This window comes from Lycorma delicatula, chromosome 1 (assembly GCF_047948215.1).
Source record: "Lycorma delicatula isolate Av1 chromosome 1, ASM4794821v1, whole genome shotgun sequence".
In the NCBI taxonomy this organism is placed as follows: Eukaryota; Metazoa; Arthropoda; class Insecta; order Hemiptera; family Fulgoridae; genus Lycorma; species Lycorma delicatula.
The window spans coordinates 241,346,461-241,366,853 of NC_134455.1; the positions used below are offsets into that span (position 1 = coordinate 241,346,461).

At 34.7% G+C, this 20,393-nt stretch overlaps 1 protein-coding gene across 1 annotated transcript in view; it reads right to left on the reverse strand.

Moving 5' to 3' along the window:
- LOC142317791 (uncharacterized) overlaps positions 1-20,393 on the reverse strand; it is a 316,560-nt gene that overhangs the window by 48,863 nt on the left and 247,304 nt on the right. The window contains exons 4-6 of the mRNA XM_075354339.1: positions 11,754-11,882; positions 8,371-8,521; positions 6,657-6,832 (exon numbers count right to left, since the gene is read on the reverse strand). Of these exons, the coding sequence (XP_075210454.1) occupies positions 6,657-6,832; positions 8,371-8,521; positions 11,754-11,882 (456 nt within the window). The remainder of the gene's footprint in view (positions 1-6,656; positions 6,833-8,370; positions 8,522-11,753; positions 11,883-20,393) is intronic.

The window sequence follows — 20,393 nt, forward strand, 5'->3', positions numbered from 1 at the left end:
TTGATAGTGAAGATTTTGTCTTCAGTTTATTCGCAAGTCTTCAGGATTTATAAAATCTTCTAATAAGTATTTTATTTTATCACAATAACACACTTATACAATGTTGAAAAACATTGTTTCTGTTCAAAGCCAATCTCCCTGGTGCAGTTGTAGCTTCTCAGCCTTTTATGCAGAAGTCCCTAGTTTAAATGACAATCAAGCACAGCATTTTTCATACAGTACAATACTCCATTTCTATATTCCTTTTCAAAGCTTCCGTGGTGAATTAACTGATCAAAAGGTTTTGAGTTTGAAAACCTCACTGTCTGCTTGCTATGAAAAAGAAAACATTAAAATAAAATATGTTTTAAATTTTATTTTATGCATTTCGATTTTTGCTGAAGTTCAACCTGTAATATAAATTTAAAAAGTTGCATAAAAATGGAAGCAGACTTAGTTTATTATCATCAGTTCTGTAGTTTACCATTAACAACTAAATACTACAAATCTATTTTTCACTGAAAGGCAGCAGCTTATTAGTAATTATTTAAATGAAGTGAAGCATAATAAACATAACTAAAGTTTCAGTCTTGTAAACTGTAATATCTGGTTAAAATAAATTCATTCTGTGAATTTCTTTAAACCAGTTTTACCCTTCAGTCATAATCTCGTGCAAAAAAAAATCAGATAAAAATTGAGGTAATAAGTTAACATGCTAGCTGGTGCAAATTGAAATTAAAAATGGGCATGAAAAACACTATTAGTGCTTTTTGTTCAGTTTAAATGAAACAAAGGATAATATGAAAATAAATTAAATTTAAGATTTATTTAATGTAAATAAATTATGACAGATGAGAACTGGATCTTTAAAAATTAAAATTAGCAAAAGAAAATTCAAGCTACCTTTTACATCTTTTTTTTTTTTCCCCTACTCCCTCGGGCCAGTTATCCAATTAAGTATACCCAGCCCAAGGAAGTGTCCTTTTACTCAAAGGAGGCCTCCCCACCCACCGACTGTATGTCCGGCACGGTAGGTCAGCCCCCCCGGTCGGATCTTTTCTTTTTGTTTTCTTTACATTGACTGCCTCAAATCCCAGGGCAGGAACCGAGTCCGACTATGCCGTCCCCAGCCCCAGCTCCGGGAACCGGGTCTCGGTCTTTTGGTGTTGCCTGCCTTTAACCCCGTAGAAGGTAGGCCAGGCCCGACTATATCGTTCCCAACTACCAACTACGAAGCCGGGTCTCGGTCTTTACATTCCCAGTCCGATCTCGTAACGCCTACTCGCGGTCGTAAGTTTCATAAAGAGACAATACTCATGAATGTCCTAGTTCTACAATTACTTCAGTCTTTATTAGTACCCCATACGTCTTTCAGTATCATTTTTCTCTTTTAAAACTAAAAAGGAGAATTTTTCAAAATTATTCCAATTTTGTCTAGAACTCAATATGAAACTGATTAGTTCCTCGGGTGTGAGATTCTGTATTCCCGCGCGAAATCTAAGTGTTGTCCATTTATCGCATTCAAATATTGTATGCTCAGCTGTGTCTTCGCGTTCACAGTATCGACAACGTGGAGAACTTCTTTTGCCAAAGCGGAATAAATATTGCTCGAAATTTCCATGTCCAGAGAACATCTGAGAGAGATAGTAGCTGACCTCGCCATGCTTTCGTTTGACCCATTGGCTAATGTCTGAAATCAACCTTTTTGTCCAGATAGCCCCCTCATGTTGACTCCATCTACGCTGCCATGCCTGTATAACCACTTCAGAAGCATCACCCCGTTCCATGCCCTGAAAGCGAAGCCAGCGTTCCAAGACCTGGAGTTCTATGGGTTTTGTGGACGCCAGAACGCACGCCGTCTCATAAGATATTGTGCGGTATCCGAACATCACCCCAACTAGAGCCTGTCTATGTAGACTCCTCAATCGTTTAGCATTCCTTTGCGTGAATATGGCTCTATACCAAACAGGTGCAGCATACAATAAAGCCGAGGTGCATGCGAAGACTAAAAACCTACGTTTAGATGATCTTGGGGCATCTCGGCCAGCTAATATCCTTATGAGGGCTTGTAGTAATCCTTCGACTCTCTCGCATCTATATACTATATGAGCACTAAAGCTCAAGGTTTTATCAATTATCACTCCCAGATATTTAGCCTGATTCACACGTTCAAGCCTTTGTTCCCCTATCTTAAGTTCAAGATCTCGCAGCCGTCTCCTTCCCGCCAACATAATATATTGACTTTTATCTACTGAAAGTGTTAATCCTTTGTCGGTTAGCCAGTTACTTACGATCTCTAGAGTATCATTGCTCCTTTGTTCGAGGACATCTTCTGATCTCGCAGAGGTGAGTATCGCTAAATCATCAGCATAGGCCACTATTTCCGTCTCTTCAGGTAGCTGTGTCGTAATACATCATCAATGACCAGTAACCAAAGTAGTGGTCCCAGTACTGATCCCTGGGGGACACCACCATGAACTTGGTATCGTATGTCACCATCAAGCGTGCTAACCGTAGTCCATCTTTCAGACAGGTATTCGGAGATCTGTCTCCTAATGTAAGGGCTTATTCGCCTTCTGACTAATGCCGCCATGATGGAGTCCCACTGGACGGTCCCAAAAGCATTTCTAATGTCGAGCATAACCAGTAAAGGAATCTTCCTGGTGCGCCATGTTCCAGCCTTGACTGTTATGGCCCAGCTAGTTATCTTTTCAATCGCCTGAAGCGTCGATTTGCCACGCCTGAACCCATACTGGTTGTTATGAATACCCCCGCCTGTCTCTAACTCAAGCAGTAACCTTTCTGCGATCAATCTCTCAGCCACTTTCCCCATATTGTTTATGAGGCTCAACGGGCGGTAACCAACCACTTCTGCATTAGCAGTCTTCTTGGGCAAGAACACAGTGCGCGACTCCCTCCAACAATTAGGGAAGGTCCTGTTCTGCAAGCAATAACTTGCCACATCTGTCATTTCCCAAGGGGCTTTCATCATAGGTCCCTTGAGGATCCCAGCAGGAATACACTCTGGACCCGGACTCTTTTTGTTCCTGAGTCTAGATACCGCCAAGGTGACTTCATGTTGTGTGAATCGACCTGCATCGCATTCAACCAGCTCCGATAGACCCGATTCAGCCACCGGAAAAAGTGTTCTCAATTGTATACCAGCAGACTGTAGGACAGCTGTAAGGACAGGCAAACGTCTACCCTACCTTTTACATCTAATTGCGAGAACCATCCTCCTATCTGTAAATGAATTTATTGGTGATTCTAAATATAACAACACATAACTTACTACAAAAAAGCAACATGCTCTTGATTTAGAACTCATTGTCAAACAATTATCTTGTTTTCTTAATAAACTTAGACCTATGATTTGGAAAAAGGTTTTATTTTAACATTACACTTAAAAAGAGTTTATTTGTTGAAAAATAAATCTTCTAGAAAATAAATATAATTTTATTTTTTGATATGTTGAATTCGTAAAAAACTTACATCTTCACCTTTCAACAGAAATTGTGGAATCTAGGATATCCTGAAAACAGTTTACTCGTTTTTTGATTGATGAAATACAAATAAAATTAACTATATTTTCCAAATTCTATTTCTGGGAACCATATAATTTTCTAGAGAACCTGATTTATTCAACGGCTTAAATATTCCAATGTCAAAATTAAGCTGTGAAATACAACACTCTCTCTGAGTTTAAACCTTACTGCTCATCTAATATAGAATTATTTGTATAAATTCACGCCTACAAAAATTTCACAAGGTTCAGTTCAATTAATGTGTTATGTACAGCGGTACAATGATTAAAGAATCATTCCGACTGGCTAGTTACTGAGTGTTTCGCTAACGAACATTATCAACATAACAAACATGTAGAAATTCAGATTTATGTAGACATAGTATTAAACTGTTTTCTGAACAATTAGTAATTCAACTCCTCTTAATTTAAACGGTAGTCTAAATTAAATATGTCATCGGGTATAATATGTTTCATTGATAACAATATTCAATGTTACATGAGGTATTATGTACATTTGCTGGGCAGAAACATGGAGTTAGCTGCCGCATACCTTTAATTTGAAGTTGAAACGAACCTGTATCCACTATTTTGTATTGCAATAATTACACTAAAAACATTTGTATTAGTTATTATTAATTTATGCGCTATTTTGTTCTTTCGGGTGTTTTTTTTTCGTAGACATTTGGCATAGGCCTCCGCTCATTTCTTCATCCTGCTCAATTAAAGTTGATGAGATTCTCACGTGGTATCCAATTCGAAAGTACATTACGCTCTTTGTGTTTTAAACAAAGAATTGGAAAAAAGTTTGCATACTTTTAGTTTTATTGTTGTAGTTTAAAATTGGATACTGTGTGAACGATTACATTAGATTTAATTGCGGGAGAGAATTCCTAAAGGAAACTTAAAAATACGTAAAAAAATAATAAATGAATCGTTGCTCCCCTTAAATTTATATAGAAAATATACAGTTATTAAGGTATAGCTTTTTTTATTCATTAGAACTCGTTTTCTTTGAGTAAAATTTGATAAATTATTGTAATTTTTTCAAAGTTGGCATTTTTACTGCAATTAATTAGAAGTTTGTGGGTAACTATGAAAGAAGATCCAAGACATTAAATAAATTTAGGTCTATAAAAAACTAATAATTTCCTGTTTGTCAGTTAAATAACGCCGTATTATTTAACCTGTTAATAACTTATATTTTTTAACGTGCCATTAAAAGTAACATTGGATAAAAAGGAAACTAAATCAGTACTTTTTAAATATGCAGATAACTGTGAGATACGGAAGCACTTCCATCACACCAGATGGTCATAAATAGTCGCCATACGTTATTTTAAAAAGAAAAAAAATCTTCTTAAAGAAATGTTGCCGCCAGGGATTATATTTCGAGTGCAGGAAAAAGTTTGGATGACGGAGGACTAATGAAAGTCTGTCTAAACGTAGTGTGGGGAAGAAGTCCCGGAGCGTTATTGAAAAAGAGGTTTACATGCTTTCCATGCGTTCCGCAGTCGTACAACGGAAAAATTAAAAATAGAGTCAAAGACTTAATATCGAACTTATAATTATTGATATCCGATGACGTTTCAGTCGCAAATAATGTAGTCGTATGTGAACCTTTAAAATGCAACAAAAGAAAGGGAATATAATGAGTGGTTAGTAACATAAATCTGAACTGCGACTGATCGATGAGTGACTTCGACCTCAAAACATACGATTAAAAAATCAAAAACCTACAGACCAGAAATTAAATCGCTTATGGCATATTTAAAAAGTATCATTTTCTATTAAGACAGAAGTGAGGATGTCGTTCTTGCAATTTTGAAAATGAGAATTTCAAGAACATACTTCTTAGAATGAACACTTCGGTGAATCACAAACAATATTTTAAAATAAACTTTGACTGCAAATTTTTTTATATATTATTAATTTTTTATTATATATATTTTTTGTGAAATCTTTTGAATTATTGTATTAAGTTGTACACTGGCAATCAGTAAAACGGTATTTATTTTATTTACAGTGCATCTAATAACTGTTACTTAATGAGAATAATTTTTCTTATCAATTAATTTTATATTTAATTATTTCAACATTTTTTTTTTTAGAATGCATTATTTTTTTATGATTTCCATGTTAGGAAATAGAAATTCAGTTTATATTTATAGTAATACAGGAGAATTTTCACTAGCGTACAATTTCATTGTTTAGCATAGTTTAACAATTTTATGAAATTTTGTGTTAGATTCTTTGAAGGGTATACAAATCTAGCAGAGAATGAATTCAATAACAGAAATAGAATTAAAATCTATTTTTACGAAAATTGTGATAAAACACACTAATTAGATATTTAGTGTGTATAAATGTTATTTTGTTCTACTGATTATACTTTTAACTGAACTGTTAATACTTATCCATCATAAAGTTTACATTCATAAAAAAAGGTCATTATGATGTGAATTTTGTGATTATGTTTTCATTCATTAATAAAAAGTTTTCATTCATCAGTAAATCAATTTAAAAAAAAATACTTTAAAATGATTAAATGTTTAATGGATCCCTTCTAAAACTGATTATGTATTTGATTTAATGTATTTTTTTTTTAATATTTAATAATTTTTAAGAGTTACTGAGCTTTGTCATGTTCTTTGATGAATGAATTCCATGTATTCATATGCATTGTTTTACTTTCTCAAATGAAAGATTGACTTTTAAAGGCAATCTGTTTTCACTGATTTTTAGAAATGTAATCTATTTTTTTGAGTGGGCAAACTGTACGCTTCTAAGATTTTAAGGAAAAATTCAGTTTCCTAAGTTTTTTATATAATATTATTCTTTTATCAATGACTGGTACTTAACACATTCAGCGCTAGTGATGTACCTTAGTATCAATCTATACAAGTCCTCAATTCTATACAATTAGGTGAAATTTGTAATCTAGGTATGTTTTTGTAATATATTTTTAGTACTTTTTAATGGAGATTAAGAGTTTCACAGCATGATAAATATGAATTTTTTATTTTATTAAGTTTATGATACTATAATCTAAAGTTGATTACTAAAATAATAAAAAAACAAAATCATTAATACCATAGGAGCCAGTGTTTATATATATGTAAAATAAAAACTACTAATATTTATTTTGTATTACCTGAAACATTTCGGGAGACAGTTCTTTTTTGACAGATGGGTTTGCCTTCAGCAGCAAGCTGTAAAGCTTGTGTTATATCATTACCCTGATTTGTGATAAGAACATATAGTCCTTCACTTTTTCCACACTGAGAACCTCCTTCAAAGCAGAATCTCCCATTTACAACTCCATATTTTCTGAAATTTTAATTATATGTAATGGTTAATTCTTTAATACTAAAATTTACCAATGACAGAATTGCATATAACTCTACTAACTGTGTGAGTTACAAAAGAAAGTGGTCAGAACTCCTGAAAATATTAATTATTAATTTATTTGTAAATAGAAGGATAAATAATGAACTGAGCAGAAAAAATTTAAAATGTTTTATTAAAAGGGGTTGGTAAGTATATTAGGGGCCTATCTGTTGCTGTAAGGTGTGCAATGACAGAGACAAAAATTGTGTTTTTTCACTTTCTGAGATTCAACTAGTATTTAAAAATAACAGTAATTAAAAACCTTTTTAAATACTGTTTAAAAATATATTCATTAAAAGTCTATTTTTACTAGTTTATTGATAAGCTAATTTTTTTTCCAGCAATGTTAAAAAAAACAATGTTGTTCATTTTCACTGAAGAGTTATGAGATTTGGAAAATAATTTGTTTTTTTAGTTCTAATTAATTTTTTTAGTTACTGTTATAATCCTTGTATACTTTTGAAATGCATCCTTTTTACTTTATTACAGCTATTTATTTCCTTTATTCATTAAAAGCAGATAACAAAAACCACTTAAATTAATGATGATATGATATATTGTTTCATAACAGAAAGGAGAGGATGATTTTAATTTACACTGTCTATTCTTAGACTGTGATCTGAACAAAGTACTGAGTGATAAAAGAAAGTGGTCAGAACTCCTGAAAGTATTTATATTCAGTACACAGTGAGTCCCTATAGAGGACAAGGTGCTGATACATAATAGTTTATTTGGCTAACTGAAGAAAGGAATGGTGAAAAACCTCATTTCACAATTTCCCTAATAAACTTTCATGGGATTATTCTTATTTTTTAGTTCAATCATACCGTTTTGTCTTAATGTTTGGCTGCTACAGTTATTTGGTTATCACATATAACCTTGTTGAATTAAACGCCAATTTTATTTTAATCTATTTTGAATAAATAAAAATTTTGTCATGATTTAAACGCTTTAATTATATTTGTATTAATTCAGCAGTTACATAGAGTGTAGTAATTTTATATTCAAAACATTCTGTGTAAATTACAATCATTAAACACATACAGTGACAAATAATCTGTAATAATATGTTGGTAGAGTTGAGGAATAAATTTACTTAAAAAAGGATCATTTTGAGAAAAAAAGAACCAGTGATTAGCCTAACTCTGTACAAATTCATCGCACAATTTTAGTTCATGAAGTGATATGCGCTGTCGCACACACATACACCAAAAACATTTATGACCCATCTATCAATACTGATTCAGAATTTGTAAATTTTTCTACCAGATAATCCTCACATTTTGTTTTATTTTAGTTTTTAAATCAGTATTTTTATAGCCATCATTTTATGTTTCTCGTTTTTAATGCAATACTACATGGTAATCTACTAAAATAAATTATTAATATATAACAAATTTAGTAAATAATAAAAGGGGAAAATTTATACTTCTCTTAGATTTCATTTATGAATTCAATGTGTAAATATGGTAAGTTACCTGAGCTGACTAATTTCCCAAAAGCCCAAAAGTCGAGGAGGCACTCCTGAGGTTAGACAGAATTTATATTCTCTGATGTGAAGATGGGCTGGCCCAGGACTTATTTTGGAACGAGCTGGTGCTGATGCTACTTGAACCAGTACCTGTTGATCTACAATTACACAGAACAAATAGATCATTATGATGGCTGTGAGATCTGTTTACATTTGATTTTCAATAAAAATTGAATAAATATTTCATTTACTAAATTTACTTCAAAAATCAATCAATTTTAAAAAAATTATTTACATAATTCTCTTCATTTATAGAGATGTTGAAACATAACATTACACACATAATACAAGTAAGTTTACTTTTGATATTTAATATTGCTGCTTGTAAGAGACTAAATTTTCAGAATCCATTGCTAATTAATTAATAATCAAATCAGTCATCAAATCCATTCCAAATGGAATGTTTTCAATGCTATATTGTATTTTATGAATAATGTAACTCAAGAAAATAAATAAAGAATTAACATAAAGTAAAGAAAGTTAATGATTTAAGTAATAAAAAAAAGAAGAAAAAACCATTAATACCCTAGGATATAAAATAAAGATCTCTTAATATATGATTTCTATTACCTGAGACATTTTGGTAGGCAGTTCTTTTTTGACAGATGGATACTCTATTAATTTATTTATTTATTAAATTTATTTCACTGTGTACAGTTATTATCTTCATTCAACTAATTTTTTTAGCACCTAGTATTTTAAATGAAAACTTGTAATTTTTCTGACAGCATTAATCTCATTTTATGTTGTATTGAACAATATAAAACTATATTAACAAATTTATTGAGTTATTTATAGTAATTTAAATCATTGTATATTTTTATAGTTTTAATTTTTAATCTAAAACCAGTAATTTTCTCCATCTTCAGGTCAACAGATGGATTGGATTTTTCGGCCATCTGCAGGATACGAACAATTAAACGATTAGGAAGTGGACATATACCATATTTAGAGCTGGCGATGTGGCGGCCAGGGTCAATGTTATTGCAGGTGAAACGGAGACCCTTCCGTTGTCCACATGCCCCCTGCGATGGCCAGCATGTAGCAATGGTGCCCATGTATGTCGGTGCATGGGAGCTCTGAAAGCTTCGGTGAGTATGAGCCTGGAGTCAGTGCAGAGATTGCGCATCCGCTCTCTGCCAGGACATATGCCGGTTCCACCGGAGTACCGGATCGGACCTCCAAGGTTAGTAGCCCTGGAGTGGGAGTGTACCCCGGCGGCTAGCCTTGCTACAGAAGGGATAAATTTTCATGAATATTCTTGAACAATCTAACGTGGCAGAGGGTGCACGTAAACACCCTCGTTTAGAAACCGCTGATTCGCCACAAGCGAAGAGGAATAAAAGCAAGGAGTCGGATAAGATTCGAAAAGATGCTGATAGAATCAGTAAAGATTTAAGAAGAGCTTTGTTTGGAAATAATGTTCCCAAACCAAGATTTTTGATCATAACGAAGGAGAATGGTAACTTCCAAAAGGTTAGCCCATTCTTAATTGCTAGAAAGATTGCAAATTGTGCTGGTGGTCCTGTTAAAGAAATCCCGAAGACTTTTAATCGATTGCATGTCGAAACTATCAACGACATTCAAAGCCAGAAAGTCCAGGCATTGAAGAAGATCGGTGAATTTGCGGTATCTGTCCAACCGCATAGCACCTTTAACATATCCAGAGGAGTTGTTGTTTGCTTCTTCTAAACTGTACAGAAGAGGAAATAGTACAGGAAATGTCTAGTCAGGGAGTGACACATTGTCGCAGACTCACTATGAGAAGAAATAGTGAGATTCTTCCTTCGGCCTCGCATGTATTGACATTCAATAGGCCGAATCTTCCTGAAAAGGTACGAGCTGGCATTCATCGGCTCTATGTACGGGCATTTATTCCGCAGCCGATGAGATGTTTTAAGTGTCAACGTTTCGGACACACTGCAGCTAGATGCGAAGCGCAGGAAATATGCATATGTGGAATGAAAACACATGAGGGTGATTCATGTAAAGACCCTCCAATCTGCATTAATTGTAAAGGGCACCATAATTGTCGATCAAGGAACTGCCCAGTATATAAAACGGAAACGCCATTCAGGAAGTTAAAACGCTTCAAAAAGTCAGTTATCCTGAAGCGAAGAAGATTGTTAGTCAACGAACACCTCGACCATCGACCACTTATGCAGAAGCAGTTGCTGCCCCTTCCACATCTAAAATTAACGTGGAGCAGTTGCTTAATACGATGGCACCAAGTCTTGCGGCAATGATTGAAAGAATCATTGATTGAAAGATTGAGTCGACTCATCGGGCAGAATCAGTTAAACATGAGAAGGCTCAATCTCGGACTGACGTCGTTAATATAAGAGACATGCCAGCGCAGCATAAAAAAATAGCAAAACCTGCGATCATAACACCACCAACTGAAGTAGTAGTTAACAATCTTGATTTATCTGGCAAAGACAAAAAGATCACTCCGTCGACGAGTCGGAAGGCTAAGGAAACTGTGACAAGAGTACAGAAAAAATCTGAGTCAACCAAAATTGAGGTGCAAGTCATTATCGAGAAAGCACCAGACACAGACGATATTAAAACTGTACCTATAGAGCCTCCAAAAGCACAGAGAACAGCTTTGGTGAAAGCGTCTATTTCAGCCTGTCTTAGCACACCTATAGAGATCGAATCCAGTTCGTCAGCCGCCGAAAATGCATCGCTTGCGAGTTTAGATTCAATAGCAACGATGCTAAGTGCACTAATGAAGTTTTCGTCTCCTGATGTCAGCCGGAGAACGTCACTGGCATCGGAAAGAGAGGAAGACGATGCCATGTCTGAGGCCTCAGATACGCTGTCATCAGAGGTTGAGGCCGTTAGAAGAATGGAAAAACAGTGCAAGAAAGGATGGCCAAAAGGAAAGCCTAAGCGCCAGACATAAGGATTCGAAAGTTGTATGAGAATGTGAATTTCTGAACCCTTTTTTATTATTTTTTTTTGAAGTGGGATGGAGATAATGACTAAAGTAATCGATGCCCCTAAAAACCTCAAAAAAAAAAAAAAATAATAATAAAGCGCAAATTTATTATTAAGTTGCAACGATTGGTTCTTAATAACTACATGTGAATTTGTGAACTGAAGCTACTATCTGAAGAATACATTAGAAAAAGTAAGCTTATCTTGTTTGGCATGATCTCCACTGCATTCATAGATAAGAAAAGTTCATCTCTAGAGTGGGATTCCACACTTTCTGGTATTTAAACCTTATCGTGGTTTAATGTTTTAGCAATTAATCGTACAATTTTAATTATTATAATTAATGAAATTTTGTTTCGTAAGAATAAAAGTATAAAAAATACTGACCATCACCTAAGTTGCTGGCAACCTTAACCTGCCATTGAATTAGTAGTTCTCTAGAATCAAAGGCCAAAACTACTGTTATATCTTGACAGATAATTCCCAGAGTGTTGGACTCTTTATCCAGAGTGAAACCTATATACAAAAATGTTATTAAACTAAAAGCTGTGATTGAAATAAAAGTAATATTTTATAAAAGGTTACATAATTATGTTCTATTTTTTCATTAGTTACTTATTTGCTTGCCTGTTTTTATTCTTCTATTCCATTCTACTTTTTTAGGTATTATAATTACATTGTGTACTCAGCTGCTGACTTTCTTAGGTAACTGAAACATCATTAATACCAATTTCTTTTAATTTTCAATATGCTATGTCAGTAACAGTTCTGTATTGAGTATGAAAAAAATAATTCCAGGATATGTTGTAACGGTGAAAATAAGGAAGAACATTCATATAAATGGTCCAAAGATGCTTTGTTTTTGGTTACAGCCAGCGAACAATTCTGCCCTGACTTTTGCTGTACGGTAAAATAAGACTATTCAAATTTTGGAATACAAATTGAGGAGGAAAATTTTAAGTTTTTGACTGAACAAATTGAAAAAAAAATGAATAAAATTGATTTATTTTCAATAGTTACTGAGAAAATCATTTTAAAAATAGAAAATAAGTAAAAAATAAACTTTTTTGGGTTTTGGATAAATGTACATAGTTAAATTGTTAAACTGCTAGTAAAGACAACTGAAAACAAATAAAAGTTTAAGAAAACGTACTTTTTATTCACAGCCAAACAGAACAAAATTTTAAAAGGAAACATAATTTTAAGTCACTGTAAAATTCATTTTGGTATTGCAAAAAAATGTAGAAAAGAATTAATTTCCAAAAAAAATTACATTATCCCCGTTTTTCAGCGGTTGTTAAAGTTAACTGTTATGTAAAATAACATATAACTTTCAGATTAAAAATTATTTTATCTGAAAACGTTTTTTTTGTTGATAAATTGGCAATGGGATGGTTCAACTATTAAGTTTTATGTATTGAATAACTTTTTTTTTTTAAATCAGTTAAATAAAATTTAAGTTATTTAAAATTATTAAGTTATTTAAAATTTTTTAAATCAGTGAATAAATCGTATTTAAGTAATTTTTAAAATAGATTTGTTACTTTGTGTGGGATTATTGTGAGTAATATTTGTGTTTTAATAAGAGGTAACTAGCTATCTGAAAGATATAATTAATTATATTTTAAATATTTTAATTATATTCGGGTTTTGGTCCGAGTAACCTTTAGGATAGGATGGTTTCTGTACCAGCTGATCTGATTAACGATCGGTTCGAAGAGGTTCGATGAGTTACTGTTAGAATATAAGTGAAAGAGATAATGCACTAAATTTCATTCATAAATTGTTAGTAGTTTTATTTGTGAACAGTAAAGGTATTTGCGGTTAAAGAATTTTATACTTGTTTATCTATCGTACTATAGTTGTTAATACAAGATTAGTGGTTAAAAGTGTTAAGATTAGCGGTCATACTAATGTCTTTTGTCAATGGGACTGAATTCTGCTTTCCAATATTTAAGTACCTGTAACTAAATCAAACGTTTCCGGTTACATACGATATTAAAAGTGCTGAGGATGCATGGTCGTTTCTTAGAGTTACACGATTAACACTGTTCAAGGTTACTCGTAAACTGACACGTGGCTTCAACGTCGGTTTGGATGTGGCACTTTAAACGGATTTGTTCCTATTAATTGTGACGAGTGTGTGCGTGCGCGCGCGCGTGTGTGACGTCAAGGTCAAACTAGTCGTGTTTGTATATGGAGGTTTTCCTGTTCAAACATGTTCGAGGTCGACCGGATGCGTAGGCAATGTAGGAGGGGATACGAAGGCCTTGTATCTGTGTTGCGCTTGGTCGGACCACTTTGAATCTCACGTTGCGATTGGTCGGAAGGGTGTCAGTCTGTACACACACATACACAGCTGGTACTGCGTTACTAATTCTACTGGTGGTCGCTAGGAGCGCTAGTGTCGCAGCCGCCAGCTCAACCTTATGGTCATGTTCGTCAGCTGTTCTTCAGTCACGCGTCACACTTCGCTGTCAACAACTCGGTGTTGCTACGTCAACGCACGCACGCGAGCGCACATGCAGCCGCGACCGTCACCTCCTGGTGCACGACCAACGTCCGGGTGCTGGAGTAGCTGGTGACACCTCTTGGTGCAACAGTCACGACGATCAGGATCATCCTCAAGGTACATCTATACTTACTTAATGGTGATGGCAGCAGTAACGGTATACATGATGCGCTTGTGCGGTCGCTTTGAATCCGGCCTGGTATGTATTTATACCTCTAATTATTTTTCCGATCTATAAAATTTAAAGAAATAATTTATTTTGGCTACCATTTATTGCAGATAAATTTGTAAGATAATTCTATTATATATAAATGTGCTTTTCATACAATCATTTAAATAAACTCGAGGTTTTTATTTCTTATTAGATTAAAAAAAAAAAAACAGTATAAACTATAAATTTTTCTTCTGTTACAATGATACGTGTTATATATATATCACGTTTACATTAGATGTGTGGGAGGAGGGGGGGGGGGTGTTAAGAGACAAATCGTTTTTTCCTTTTTGCTTAACAAATAATAATTAGTTATTGCTAACTTGGTGTTCATCATTTATATTTAATTCCTGGGTGTAAATTTACTACTTTATTTTTAATAATACAACGTTAGAATATAGTGTGTGTGTGTGTGTGTGTTGCGTGACGCTACTGTCGATCGTGGGACATATTTAACACACACACACACACACACACACACACACACCTAGATATTTTATATTCAGGTATCATATAAACAATGTCTTAATGCTGAATGAATGTTTACGTGATATATTAGTGAAAGTTTACGTACACACACGCAGAGAGAGAGAGAGAGAGAGAGAGAGAGAGAGAGAGAGAGAGAGAGAGAGAGAGAGAGAGAGAGAGAGAGAGAATTGCATTAGAATAATTTAGCACATTCCTATGTTTGTGATTAGTGTTAAATTTTATGTAAGCACGTGTCTGCAGCGGTGGTGATGGTGGAAGCAGCAGTAACGGTCTACGTGTTGCGCATGCGGAACCGCTTTGAATCCGGCGCTGTGATTGGTCGGAAGGGTATGGCGCTTTCGCGCCGACCACTGTAACGGACGTTCAAAATAAGACGCTCAACCTTAGGCCATGTTCGTCAGCTGTTCATCAGTCGCGCGTCACACTTCGAACTGTCAACAACTCGGTGCCGCTACGTCAACGCATGCATGCAAATACACCCGCAGCCGTCGCCGCCTCCTTGTGAACAAGCCACGTCCGGATGCTGGAGTAGCGGGTGACATAGTAGGTGGTGGGTGGGTGTGGGGGTGTGTAGGTGTGTGTGTGTGTGCAGATTGATGTGACGTTAAAATTCACAGTTTATGTAGAACATTTTTCATTCATTACATCAGGGAGTCACTGCAGCCGATTGGTTTAAGGCGTCAATCAGTCGCGTCGCGGTATGACCCGGATTCGAGTCCTAGCCGACCAGTTTTTTTTTCACTTCAAATATTATTTATTTATTTAATTCAAACCGACCGCTACACAACAGCTGTTCACCAGTGGTACCAACCTTTGAATTAATTGTTATAAATAATATTTAAAGGGAATATATTACTCAAGTTGGTATTCCTGCAGAACTTCAAATATCCCGCTAAGGTAAAAGGGAAATTCCGAAAAGGCTGACGGCGCCATCTTGGAATTTGGCGCCTTATCCCTATTTACTCACTACTCATTTATATACACTTTGGTAAAAAACTATCTTTGGAGGTTGTTGAAGACTATCAGAGACGTGACATTCAAGGATTATATTGGAACTCTTTCTAACTTGAATAGGGACGGGTGCCCATTATGGATGGCCACGAAAAGACTACGACATTCCAAAATGACGCTACCTGCACTACAGGGACGTACTGTATCATGGGTGAGTAAAGGCAAAGGGAAAGCCGATTTGTTTGCTTCATACATAAATATAATATGATAAAAAAATATTATTCTATCATATTTTTTCTGTTTTGTTTTAAATAAAAGCACATTTTTTAAATTAGTACGGTTCCTTGTTAATTAAAGCTGTTGAATTTATAATACAGAGTTCGGCATATAAATCTGACGATTTTGTAGTAATTGTTATGTTGGAACCACTATCAATGAGAAGGCGGGAGTGTTGTACATCTACAGGTCTATTCATGCTATTTCAGTAGCCAGTATGTCGTGGTCGAGTGAACGAGCATTTGTGATTGAAGCCTATTTTAAAAATAATGACTCGGTTATTGCAACATAGCGTTTATTTCGCATACATTTCAATTTAAATCGACACGCGTCTGTTCCTAGTAGGAATACGAAATTGTTGTGGGTGAAGAATTTTAGGAACGCATCGTCTGCTTTAAAAATGAAACCAACAGGACGAAAACGGACTGTGAGAACGCCTGAAAACATTAACGCTGTAAGGTTAGCTGTTACACGGTCTCCACGACGTTCAGCAGCGAGACATGTTGCTGCAGTAGCCATTTCTGATCGAAGTGTACGACGAATTCTTCATGCCGACCTGATCATCATCCGTATAAGATGATGTTAGTGCAGCAACTTAATGCAAATCATTCGGCGTCTCGCAAAGCAGCTTGCGAGGTCATCCTCGAAAATGTCCACCAGGATGCCATTATTCTTTTAAGTGACGAGGCACATTTTCATCTGTCAGGATTTGTGAATAAACAAAATTACCGTTATTGGGCTTCGCATAATCCACGGCAAATTCTTGAAAAACCACTTCACATTCGATATGTTTCAGTGTGGTGTGCGGTTTCAAAGTTCGGCATAATTGGCCCATATTTTTTTGAGAAGTTAAATCGCAGAGTAACAGTAACATCTCATCGATACGTAAACATGTTGAATGAATTTCTGCGACCGAAACTGAATGACTTTCAAGGACATGAAATTTGGTTTCAACAGGATGATGCCACCTCCCATACGGCGAGGATCGCAGTGGATGTTCTGCGAGAAACCTTTCCTGGACGTTTGATTTCCCGATTTGGCGACATTCCTTGGTCAGCGCGTTCACCTGATCTGGCTGTTTGTGATTTTTTTCTGTGGGAGTATCTCAAACATAAAGTCTTCAGTAGTCGACCACAGTCAATTGCAGAACTCAAGGAGGCCATTCAATGAGAAATTGAAGCAGTTCCAGAAGTGATGATTGAGCGAGCAATGTCAAATTTTAGAATGAGGTTAAGTGAGTGTGTAACCTTACACAAAATGAATGAGGTTAAGGGAGTGTGAGTGACTGAGTAATGGAAAACATTTGGACGACATAATATTCAAATTAAAAAAAATCTATGTAAGTAATTCACTATAAATTGCAAAAATTGATCTTTAATTTGACATATTAAATATCTTAATAGTACGAAACAGAGTTTAATTATTACCCCTCAAAAATCATCAGGTTTATATGCCAGACCCTGTATAATAATATTAAAAGAATAAGCAGTAGAGTTGTTTTCATATGCTTGGAAAAATAAATGCAGTATTACCTTTGAAAATCAAAGGAGAGTTGAAAAAAGTCTAATTTGAAGTTTAAAGGTAATGGTAAAAAATTATTTTGTTCAAGGAATGATTTAAAAGTTAATAGTTAATTAAATGCTTGTAATCCCAATTACAAAAGGGTTAACCGATGTAAACAATCTTAGAGAATTTAAAATTAATACTGGAAGTTGAAAATTGCAGACCAGGGATAAAAAAAAATTAAAATATGATATGAATGTTTAAGGACTTTGCATCAATGTTCTGCATGTGAATACTTCATTATGGTTTGGAAGAAATTTTTTATTCAACTGAATCTATTGTATGATGAAAGATTGTTACAGTAATGAAGAGATTAGGTAGAACCACTTATCAGAACTGAGAGAGGCTTCGTTCTAAATTAAAGGTAATGTGGAATGCTCTCAGCGTTGGGAGTCTAAAATAAACAAGGTACACGCTGGAAGTGGGATTTCCTAACTGTTATACTTCCTATTGAAACTGGAAATTATACAATTGTAAAATTAAAGATTCAGATAGTAAACTGAAGGATATTCTAAAGAAGATGAGTTTTGGAATGTGGAGATCTTATTTGGTTTACAGAAACTGTAGAAAAGGTATGACAACACTTCTTGGCTACAGATTTACAAGGATAACAAGCAGATTGTTGCAGATTATTTATATGGATGTAGAACTTGAAATCACAGGCAGATACATTTGTAAAACACAAGAAACCTTTTGAATTTATTGCCACTGACATTGCTACAAGTGTTTGAAAGTGGAAATAGATATCTACTGATTGTAATAAAATAATCTACTGAATGACCAGAGGTTTAAATTAACAAATGCATAGATTAATAAATTCTGTCATTTCAAGGTATCTAAAACTTGTAATAGATAAATTTAAGACTCTTACAATAAATGGTTGACAGGCAGTGACAAGAATCCAAATCGCGTTGTCAGAAGACAGTTCCGAGTAACTAGAAGTCTAAAAAACAAAGACTGTGCTGCTACAGTTGTAATTGCATGGAATCGTGGGACAGTGTTTAAAAATCATGACCAATACCAGAAGCTTCTGTTCTGCTCTTCTGGTGGGGCTTATAAATGTGCAAATTCATGTGATCATTGCTTGACAGCTGTAAAAATGGTCTTCATCCAGATTTATTTGACCTTTTAATTATTATTAAATAATTATTATTTGACCTTATTAATTTGACCTTATTTAACTTTTATTATTAAAGGATTATTTGACCTTTCTAACTTTTGACCTAACATTCTGTTTGCCAACGTACAAGAAACAACATTCATAACAGTATGCCATAGATTTATTGATCTCCTCCATTTGGTTTTCAATTACACTTGTAGCACGTCAAAAGACCTAGGACTGGGATAAAGGCAAAGCTGTTAGCAAGCCTACTGTTTTAACAGAAGTAACTGTAAAATGATCTAATAGAAAAGAGGGATTCTAAAATGTTTGTATTTGAAAAGAATAGAAATGTCTCTACGTCGAGCTTGAAGTTTTGACACACCATTGTTGTGATCAAGCTCAATGTTTGACACCTTATAAAAGGGAACATTTGAGATGGCAGTTTTAGGTATGAGACAAACAATCAAGTTACTGACATAATTTAATTTTAATTGGTAAATTGTCCAAAGCTATAAAATAGAAAAGATTTTCTACTGCCCCTCTAGTTACATGGTTTACATGCCTTGACATGCTTTGTGAATGCTTTAGCTCATTTGGGTGCCAATTTATTGCAGGAGGTGACTAGAATGCAAAGAATGTATTCTGGAATCACACCTTACAACTACACCATTAGCCCTAATGGATTCTATTGAAAGGATGGGATTACATGTTGTATCTGGGCCTCAACCGACTTATTAGCCTTCAGATCCGATGAAGATTTTTGACTTGCTGAATTTTTATGTCAGCATGGGAGTATTGCTTATTTATAATACTGATGTGAAGAACAACTATGAATCCATGTTGGATATAAAAGGCTCTCGGGTTTGACTGCATTACCCACAGTATGATATCTACACTACCATTTAGAGCTGTTTCTTACATAAATATTTAATGCAATCCTTAGGACAACTCACTACCCATCGGAATGGAAAGTGTCACAGATAATGATGGTCTTGACACCTAGTAAAACTTTGCAGGAAGTATCTTTCTATAGGCTTATTATATACTACTGATTTAATCTAAAATGTTTTAGAAACTGTTCCCGTGTAGGTGTGGCCAGTGTTAGAAAGCAAAGGTGTGATACCTGACTATCAATTCGGCTTTAGAGGGTGGTCATTCAACAGTGGTACAAAACCATAGAGTGTCTAATATTGTTGTCAGGTGTTTAGAAGAGAGAAAAACATTCCTTAGAAGGATGTGCTTGTTGCACATCCTTTTTGGATGTGCAACAAGCACTTGACAAAGTTTGGCTGCCTGGTTTTCTTTTCAAATTAAAATTGTGTCTGCCTCAACTTTATTACTTAATCCTACATAGCTACCTGGATGGCTGCTTCTCACGAGTTAACTACAATCAAGAGATATTACACCATCTAACTAAAAGGTTAGCAAAATTTTTATTTGCTAGATATGTACTTCTTTTCATTTAATGAAAACGAAAAACTACTTCAAGTTGACTTTTACTGGACAGGCTCAATATAATTAAAATAAAATCAATGCTATTCTTCTTCACAAGTATAAGATAAAAACCTATTGTGTTATCATTCCTTTTTTTTATCTTACGTAAACTGATCTTTCCATCTTTTTTTCAGCTGTCCCAGTCTTCTTCTACCTTTGGTCTATACTCCTCACTTATATGTGGAATTCTTGTTGGATTCATGCACCTTATTTGATCTAACTACCTCCCTCTTTAGTCCCTAATCATTAAAGAATGTATACCCAACTCCCCACGAACATCCTCATTCCTTTTTCTATCAAGCCTGGTATACCCAGCAACTGACCTTAGAAACCTCATCCCAGAACCTTGCAATTTATGCTCATCGATAACGTCCAAATTTCTCCATCATACAAACTCTAGGCACCAATAACACTCTATAGAACTTCAAT